The 10318-nt window shown below is 40.5% G+C and overlaps 1 protein-coding gene across 1 annotated transcript; it reads left to right on the top strand.

Moving 5' to 3' along the window:
- Positions 1 to 4694: 4694 nt before the first annotated feature.
- LOC311179256 (large ribosomal subunit protein eL38-like) lies at positions 4695 to 5010 on the top strand (the record flags this gene model as incomplete). Its single annotated transcript, XM_084246363.1, has 1 exon — positions 4695 to 5010. Exon 1 carries the CDS (start codon positions 4798 to 4800, stop codon positions 5008 to 5010), a length of 213 nt encoding a protein of 70 aa, XP_084102489.1. The 5' UTR covers positions 4695 to 4797.
- Positions 5011 to 10318: the final 5308 nt, after the last annotated feature.

A 10318-nucleotide genomic window follows, 5' to 3' on the forward strand; every position in this document is an offset into this window, starting at 1 on the left:
TCCATATAAAAGATTGTGGGACTGTAACAGCTTAAAACAAAGCAAAAATAAATCCTAAAAACTGCTAGAATGTTTTTAATAAAGAAGACATTAAATATACATATTTATCTTGAATGAAGACAAGTAAAATTTAAATTCCTTTACTTGTGTGTTTGTGCAAATTTGCTTAAACTGAAGTAGATATTTTCTCAATTTGACTTGCAAATTCTGGAACTAAAATCTTCTCTTACTTGTTGAACATCTTATTGTCACTACAGGGCTAGAAAATTCTTTGCCAAGTAAAACAAGAACTAGAACATAGTATTGAGAAAAACTGGACCTGCTGGTTTCACATACTATAAATTGCACATTCATCTTCATGCATCAGGTCAATTTAAGCCCAAAGAAGTCAACTTTTTTTTTAATCAGAAAGCTCAGCCAATGTGTTGGGGAGAAAAATCAAAAGACTTGGGGTGGCACTGTACTCCATTTTGGCTTATTTTAGTCACCAAACCTCAACAAGATCATGGTTCCTTTTTTTTTTTTTTTTTTTTTTTTGGAATGAGAGTTGGTTTTTTTAAGATTTATTTATTTTTATACAAGATTTATTTATTTTTATACAGGCCAGAGACGCAGGAGGAGGGTAAGAGGGTTCACCAGAGACAGAGCAGGGATTAGAACAGACAGACGACTGAAATACACTGCTAAGGGGAGCAGTGGGCGAGACAGGAGAGGTCTGCCACACCATGTGGGAGTCTCCCTGGCCGGTGGGAATCAAACCCGCGCTGCAAAGGCTGCAGACAGCTTCACAGCGCTGCTCAACTCACTGTGCCACTGGGAAGGCTCCATCATGGTTCTTCTTTAAAGATGGGATTGTATCCCTTTATATCTCCCCAATGGGACCTATTAAATACAAGTAGATTGTTAATATGCTTAGATATTTGTTCAATTGAAGAATTAAATGAAAAATTACTGACAGTCTTATTTCCAGTATTAGGAAGAAAGAGCTGTCACTTGTTTTTGCTTTTGTTTTTCCCCTAACTTCCTCTTTGTAGGCCACTAAGCTCTTCCTGTTAATGCAATGGCATTGTCTGTGTTATCGAGGCTGTTATCGAGCCTCCTTTTCCCTGTTGTGAAACAGGTAACTGAGGGTAAAGATTAGAGCCATTTTCATGTTACCACCTGCCTGGTTGAGTCTCTGCAACTCCTCTGAACAGTTCTGGAAGTTGCCCCCTACACTCTAGAGTAAATATCTAAGAGTTTTATACTGTTTATGTAATTAACATTGTTGTATTTTTTAAGTGTTTATTTATTTTTCCTTAGAAGAACTAGGTACAGGCCATCAGTGTGGGGGAGGAGGTGAGAGGACTCACCAGAGACAGAGTGGGGAGCAGAACAGGCAGATGGACTGAGATACACCACTAAGGGGAGCAGTGGGGGAGACAGGAGAGGTCTGCTGTGCCATATGGGACAGCAATATCACCGTCTGTGACCAACACCGGAGGCTGCAGTGGACCTTCAAGGTGGTACTGGTGGTCGCACTGCTACTTAAACCTTCCACCACCAGGGAGGCCCCATCATTGTATTTTTAAAAAAATTAAAATAGATACCAAAATGTAAGGAAACCAAATAAAACAAATGACAAAAAAGACTGACAGCTATGTACTACTACCAAGTTAATTTCTTAGGATTATTATAAAGTCAGTCAATGATAAACTTGGAAAAAGACTCATGTATAAACTCACAAGAAAATAAGCATTCATTTGATATATTTTAGTTTTAAAATTTTAGTTAAAAAGTTTGGGAAAGTATATATAATACGAATACCTATCAATTTATATAATCAATTTTGTTTCATATTACCATAGATTACCTTTATTTTCTTAATTTATCCTAAGAGTTTGGGTTTTATTATTTTTTTTTTTAGTATCAGGATTTTATTTTAATTTTTTTTAAAGATTTATTTATTTTATACAAGAACTGGGGTATAGGTAAGAAACGCAGGAAGGTGAGAGAATTCACCAGAGCCAAAGTGGGGAACAGAACAGGCAGACTGACTGAAATACACTGCTGAGGGGAGCAGTGGGTGAGGCAGGAGAGGTCTGCTGTGCCATGTGGGATTCGCCCTGGCCGACTGGGAGTTGAACCGGTGCTGCAGAGGCTGCAGACAGCTTCGCAGCACGGCACTCAACCGCTGCGCCACCCGGGAGGCCCTATCCTAAGAGCTTTGTAGTTTAGTTGCAAGTGTTTTCATAGTTTAGCATTTGGTAGTTTTTTGTAGTGTTTTGTAGTTTATATACTGCAAGTAGAATACTTTTCCTTTTTAATGTTCTGATTACTATGAGTATAGAAAAAAATGAATGATTTTTTACTATTTTATAGCAAGACACATCAAAGTTTCTTATTAATCCAAGCATATCTTCTAGTTAGGCCATTTCTAAATTATTATTTACCAATAGAGATAACTTACTCTCTTTGTTTCTTTTAGTTATTTTATCGCTATATTCGTTATATTATAATTAATATTAGTTATTTGACTTTTCTTGTCTCTAACTGAAGGTCATGTTATTTTGTGTTTTTTCCTACCAGCTTACAAGTTTTGTTTTCATATTTAGACTTATTTTGTGTGTGATATGAGGGCAAGGATCTAATTTTATATTTCCTAAGGGGAATTCACCACCATATAGTTTACTCTTTGGTAATAATTTTTCTGTATATGACAAGTTCTTGCATTTGTACCAAGAGGCAATGCTGGGGAAAGTTTAAATCCCACAATGTCCAAATATCGCCAAGAAGAAATTAAATTTGAAACCAAAATACAGTCATATTTAAATGGAAATATAATATCTGTTTACTTTTCTGCTACTGACTAGAAATGGGAGCTTGTGGGCAGGTGAAGCTTAATTTCTTTTTTAGAATTATATTTCTGCTCTGTGTATGTACGATTTAAGTCAACTACAAAACTAATAAGTATAATTACTTAGCTTATGCTGCGGAATTTCAATTTTGAGTCTTTTTCTTCCAAATTTGATCGTCTGCCAGATTCAATTATTCTGTTAGAGAATCACACAAAATCTTAGGAAATCCAGATTCATCTTACCTAATTTAATTACTCAGGGGTTTTTCCAAATAGTACTGATTCAAGCCTAGTGACTAAAAGTTAGTCAACTATTATAGTAAATATAATAGTTCATTCCTGTCACACATTATGCCAGGTGTTGAGGATATAATGGTGAGAATGGGAAAATATATCCCTGCCCTCATGTCATGGGCAACCTAGTGAAAGAGGCAGACATTACTTAATAATGACACAAAGAAACATAAAATGCAACTTCACTAAATATGCTGAAGGAAAATCATCTGCTTCTATAAACTCATGTGCAGGAATTTACCTAGTCTTAAGGATCTGAAAGGAATCACCAAAGAAGGAGCAGGAGCTGGGGCCTGAGATATGAACAGGCACTATCTAAGCAAAGGAAGTGAAGAAAACTATTCTGGGCAAAGACTCTGGGAAGGAAGGAGCCTGAATCAGATAAGAAATTCAAGAAAGCATCTCGAGAAAGGACAAGTGTGATGAAGCAGATAGAGGCCAGGTCCTGCACGGACAGGCCTATAGTTAGGGCTGGGGAAACATTAGCTTTCTTATTTATAGAAAAGATGTAGGAGGAAATGAGAAGACTTTTTTTCATCTTTTTTTCCCCAAAGTCTGAACCATAGCAAAATATAGTTATCCCCCCTTTTTGAAAGTTAGCATTGGCTTTCATGAAATACCTACATTAATGCCTATTTTTGCTAATTGAAAGAAATCCGAGAGAGGTTCTACTTTTGCAACAAAGGTGAAAAGTGAGATAATGTTCAATGTTGGTTTTGCAGCAGTGATTCTAGAGGCAGAGCACCTTGAGAGTGTCACACCTTGAGAGTGACACCCAGCTCCTGCAGAGCTTGAGGAAAGTGGAGTCAAAGTCCAAGATGACAAAACATCCCTTCCAGGTGTGGCAGGAAAGAGAGAAAAAGGCCCGGCACAGAGAGATCACTGGGTCCATGTGATAATGAAGAAAGTTATAGCCAAGGTCACTTGAGAGGAACGTTATTTGAAGGTCAAGGAACTGTGAGAACGGAGCTTGCTGTGCAGATTTGCCCACAGGGATGAGTCAGGGAATCGGCATGGTCTCTCCTCTCTGCATCCCCAGGGAAAACTTCTTTGACAGCAGCCAGAACTTGGCTTGGTGAGCACCTTACAGAAATGATTCCAGTCATGGCAGATTTGTGTCCTTTTGCACGTGAGCAAACAACGTTGAACTGCACAAGAAGAGCAGTTGGCCCTGAATACCTGGCAAGATTAGGAGGTAAGGAAGGAAAGTCTTCCCATTCCTGAACGTGGACCAGGACCTGAACTGACCTCTCTCCCCTTCCTGTCAACATACCAATTTGCTGAAACCTTTTCCTTTAAGTTAATAATAAAGTTACAACCTACGGGCCTCCCTGGTGGCGCAAGGGGTTAAGACACAGCACTATGAAGCTATCCACAGCCACTGCAGCATAAGTTCTATCCCAGGCCAGGGCGGTGACCCACATGGCACAGCAGAACTTTCCTGTCTCTCCTGCTGCTCCCCTCAGCAGTGTATTTCGGTCCATCTGCCTGTTTTGTTCCCCACTCTGTCTCCGGTGAATCCTTTCACCCGCCGCATCTCTGACCTGCACCCCAGCTCTTGTATGCATAAATAAATAAACCTTTAAAAAAAATTTTTTTTAGCTTCCGGCCTCCTTCTCGCCAGTGGCTGTGCCGGCCGCAAGGTCCTGAATGCCCTGTAACCAACCATGCCTCACAAAATTGAGGAAATCAAGGACTTTCTGCTCACAGCCTGGCGCAAGGATGCCAAGTCTGTGAAGATCAAGAAAAACAAGGATAATGTGAAGTTTAAAGTCCAATGCAGCAGAAACCTGTACACCTTGGTCATCACAGACAAAGAGAAGGTAGAGAAGCTGAAGCAGTCCCTGCCCCCACGTTTGGCAGTAAAGGAGTTGAAGTGAGCTGGGCCTGCTGACTTGAACTGTATTAAAAATTTTTAAATTCTTAAGAAAATAATTTTTTTAGAAGTTACAACCTAGAATAAAAGTGTATATATGGAACAAATAGATATGGTTATAAGACATATGCTTTTACAACAACAATGAAAGAGATTCCAAAATTCTCATATTAATATTCTTGACATCCTCCTGCCACATCTCTATAAATATGTATGACTGTAGTAGGTAAGAAGGAAGCAAAGGTTGAATCGTAATCACCCCAATCCTCTGCTTTGAGATGCAGTTTTTCATGGGGCAGCTTGAATTATATGAGGCCAATGCTCTCAAATGGCCTCACAGGGAATTAACATCCTATTTGTAATAAAACATCTTCAAGGCTTTTGGAAAAGAAGTAAATAATCTCCCCCAAAGCTATGTATTTTAACATGCAAGGATCAAAAGGAGGATTTAAAGATGCTTAAGAAAAATGACAAAAGGCGAAATGTCTAAGAAGGATTCTCTAATGATACCTCCCTTCCCTTACCCACTGCGGAAACACCGTGCTGTTCTGGGCGACAGAACGGGGCTCTGGGGGTGAGAAGGAAGGGTAAAAACCTGTTTCAGGACTCGGGAAGCATAACAGATAAGGCTTGTCCTCTCATTTTTTATTTTCTGTATCATCCTTGGTATTTTAATCCTATTCTGCAGCCCCCAACAGCACAAGAGCCAGGAGCAATCTTCTCAGATCTTCTGTCCCCTCCAAAGTCTGTCACCGCTGTCACGACCACGGTCCCCAGCAGCAGTGGCACGGAGGACACACTGGTGGGCAGGGGGCTTTCAAAGCCCGTTTCTCCCACCCCATTTCACTAACAAGAAGGCAGACTTCTTTATTTTGTCCACTGCCCCTGGTTGGAAGGTGGTCTTTTTGATTTTTATTTTCTGTAGGAACTTTCTGCACAAGCTCAGGCGACTGTTTTTTTGCTTTGGTGGCATGTGTAATAGACACTGCTGAGCGGCTTGAAAACAAAGCTTCTAGGAAAGGAAGCTCCTAATGAACTGTCCAGAGAGTGGTTCCACTGGAGGGGGGCGGAATCAGTTAAGCACTTCTAGTGGGTTTTGTGGGGCCTGAGGGAGATGATGCTGGTTTTTAATCAGGCAAACAAAAAAGCGAGCACTTTTTAATGACCTCGCAGCCCGACTCCTCTGAGGACTCCAGATGTTCAAAGTCCTCAATAGCAAGTCTAGAAATCCTGTCAGGTCCCTGAGCCCAGGGGAGGCTTGGACTACGACGTTAGCAGCTGAATAAATACTATCCGTGGGGGTTTGGTTTTTTTTTTTTTTTTTTTTGAGACTATTAAAGATAGTTGTTTTCTTTGTTTGCTTGTTTATTCTGAACTAAGTGAAAACTGCATTGGAGCTAGAGACACACTGGGAATAAGTGTAATCTGGAAGCTACTCCTTCTCCCAAACTTGGAGTAGGAGGGACGCCTCTGTTTTTAATTCTTTTTTAACAGCCCCCTTTGAGAAGTCAAATAAAAGCTTTGGATTTTCTCTGAAAAAAAGACATGTGTAAAAACTGCATAAAATTTCAAGAGACTCACTCTTAAGAAACCCTGCTTCCTCTTTCTACCATTTATAGAGTGTTCCTGATTAAAATCTATACAAAACGTGGAGGAAATAAAAAAAACCACCTCAACCTCTGAGGAGACTCAGCTAATATCCCATATTTATTCCTCTTTTTAACACTTCAACACTACCAAGAAATACTTAGATTTTAATAGAATTATTTTTCTAAACTTGTAATTGAATTAAGCAATTGGGTCCTTTGCACATTATATTTAACTTTCTTCTTTGAATGTTATTTTTAATAGCTCGCTTGTGTATTTTTACAAAGAATTGACTCTTCTTGCCAAATCCAATTAATAAATAGAACTGTTTGAAGCCTTGGGCTTTCTAGAAGCTGGACAGAGTCCGGAATGAGTCACAGACTGAATCTCCATAATCAGGACTGGCTCGTTGCTACACTAACTGACTCTATCATGTAGTGAAGCATCAAAAACAGTGTTTAAAAACTGAACATGCTTGTCCTCAAGTTGACCTCTCAGGAATGAAGTGTTTTCTGTTTTGGGAGCAAAGAAAATAACTATGCAATCATGCCATCGTTATTACTCGAGCTATTTCAGAGCTGGGAGGAGTTCTGCCACCCAAGGCTAAAAAGTTACCCTGCCAGTGCATGGGGCTTGGTAGTGATGGCAGAGAAGAGCAGTTAGACTGCCCTCCGCTTTGGATTTTGTCATCTTATTGGGAAGACAGTGAGCACACTGGATGATAAAACCCATTGCTGGCTAAGTTCGCAATGGTGTGACAGAAGAGAGGGGAAGGAGCTTGGGGTGAGCTGCTAGGTCAGGATGGCTTCACGCAGAGGGCCCCGGCCTGGACAGGTGGAGTGCAGAGTAATAAATCCAGGTGGGAGGAATTTCCCAATGTTTTTCAGTTGATATTGCCTGTATGGTAGCTAAGGAAGAGTGTACATTTACAATATTTCAAACAGTGTGTCAATTCGCTTAGGGCTTATGCAGACGGTATATAAATACACAGAACTCCACCCTTGATTGCATAAAGCTCCAATGAAAAAAGGTCCTTCCATTCCAAATGTGCAGGTAATCTTCACAGAGAGAGCGTTCCCTTGAGTAAAGTAACAATTCATGTCATAGATAGGAGCAAAGAAAGGCTTCAGCTTATATTTCCGTAAGTTATCTGGGGTTGGGCGCGAGGCTCAGACAGGGAATACCAGAATCCAAAAGAGTGCTGAGGTCAAGAAGATTATTTTGGGACCTAGAAGTTTACTATATTGAGCATGCAAAGGAGTGGCTGGAAAGTGATCCACCTCGTGTTTCTGCTTGTCCCCTGCCCCAGCAACAGAAAAGTGATGTAGGGCTCAATTCCCTCAGCACGAAAGGGCTTAAAGAAAGTGCAATCATTTCTCCCCGAAAAGCTGACTATTTGCTTTACACTCTTGTAATTTAGTTTCACAGTACCATTAACATTAGCCAATTTAAAAATAAAAACAATAGTTATTTTAAGTAGTATGCTCAGGTTCAGTTTTCATGCCTCACCCCCGAATCCAAACCATTAAAATTTAAGACTCCGTTTAAACCAGGTTTGTGCTACTAAGAAGGGCGAAGATGAAGAACCACTGGTTTTCTTATTGTCTCACCAACTTCTCTTTCTGCCCTCCTATTGCTCTTGGTAACAGTAACACTAGTCACCTACACTGAGTGCGCACAATGTACCTGGCACCATGCTGAGAACTTCATGTTCACAACTTCATATAACAGCCCCGTGGGGCAGATATTACCCTGACTTGGCAGGTGGGGAAAATAGTGAATGGTCACGCTGGAATCCAACCACTTTAGAGGACGACTCTTAACTCCATTCCCAGCGTCTTAGCTCCCTCCTCCTGGAATTCCCTTCCACTCTGCTCTGCCACTCAAATTTAGTGACAATCCAGCTTAAGTCCTATGTCCTCTGAAATGCTTGTACTGCTGACCTTAAACTCAACTCAGAATTTGTAAAGCATTTATTTATTGAACTCAGAAGTGCACAACCTAACCACAGAGAAAGCATATTGAGTACTTACTACGTACGAGGACTCGTTCTAAGAATTCCGTGTGGATTTGCCAGTTTCAGTCTCGACAAAGCTATGAGGTCACTACCATTAATATTTCTACTTTGTAGATGTGCAAACTGAGACAGACAGAGGTTAAACAATTTTCCTAAGGGCACAGGAGTTAAAATGTGAGCACATAGACTAGTATCTGGAGCACAGACTATGTAAGTGTTATCATTATTGCCATTAGTATTTCACTCTAGTGCTTCTCCAAAAGCATTCTTTTTGTCCACCCATTCATTCATCTTCCCCTGAAGAAAATAAAGCATCTTTGGTGAGCCTGATGCTGGGCTAGAAAGTTTCATACTCTCACTTCAATTCATTCATTCCACAAATATTTACAGAGCACTTACCAATGTTACTCTGTGTCAGACACTTCCTGCCCAGACTCAGCAGTGAAACTCAACAAGGCCTTCTTCACAATGATCCTGTAAGAGGGTTTATTAGATCCATTATTACAAACGATATTTATATTTAAACCCCAAATCTGCAACTGGCTGCGGTTGAAGGTTTGGGGTTTAAATGTAAATCTCTCAAATTTCACGCTTCCAGGTCTTTCTCGAAGAGGAGATAATGCTATTTACTCGTATCTGTGATCCACTGGGTAGGACCTACTTTCTCCCATAGGGCATAATACAATTGAAAATATGGAAGCTTTATTTCTCTTTCTCATGTTTGGGTTAAAATTGCCATTATTCCCAAAGAGTGTTTATAAAGTAAATGCATGATATGTACAGAATTAGATAATATATGCATGCTATATTTAGAATATATGCATTCTATGTCACTGGTGAGCCTGGCACCGCACCCCCGCCCCCGGGAAAGCCTTCACTTTCTGGTTGGGGGTGTAGGGTGTGGACCTTGAACTCTAATTGTCTTATCCTACAGTCTTTAAGGTGACCCCTACTAAATCCCCCAAATAACTTCACTGCTCCACAGGACACAAGAGAAACATTTTTTAAAAAGATTTATTTATTTATGCATATAAGAACTGGGGTACAGGCCAGAGGTGCAGGTGAGGGGATGAGAGGATTCACCAGAGACAGAATAGGGGGCAGAACAGGCAGATTGACTAAAATGCACTGCTGATGGGAGCAGCAGGCAAGACAGGAGAGGTCTGCTGTGCCATGTGGGTCAGCTCCCTGGCCTGGGATTGAACTCATGCTGCAGTGGCTGCTGTTAGCGTCATAGTGCTGAGACTTAACCCCTTGCGCCACCAGGGAGGCTCCACAAGAGAAACATTTTGATTTAGGCAAAAGTTTTTATAATCAGAAGACCCATTTTATTACATTTTTCATTATTTGTTTAACCAATACAGGTGTCGTTCGCTATGCACCAGACACTGTCTAAAACATCTCACAAATGTCAAAACCTCTTAGGAGTCAATTTGAGTCCCAGTTTGCCATTTGTAAGCTGTGTGATCATGGCCAAGTTAGATAACTTCTCTGGGCCTTTGTTACTTTACCTATTAAATGAACATAATAAAATCTCACAAATTGTCAGAATCAAAGGAAATGAATCACATGCCAGCACTTAAGAACTGTCACAAACATCTTTGTCATTTTGGCCATTGTTGCTCTACTGGAGAGACATTTCCCCTCCTGGGAGCCTCTGATCACGGTTGCTGGGAGTGAGGGGGGACAAAGTTGAGCTGTAGGGACT

Source organism: Talpa europaea (assembly GCF_964194135.1).
Source record: "Talpa europaea genome assembly, chromosome: 10".
Classification (NCBI taxonomy): Eukaryota; Metazoa; Chordata; class Mammalia; order Eulipotyphla; family Talpidae; genus Talpa; species Talpa europaea.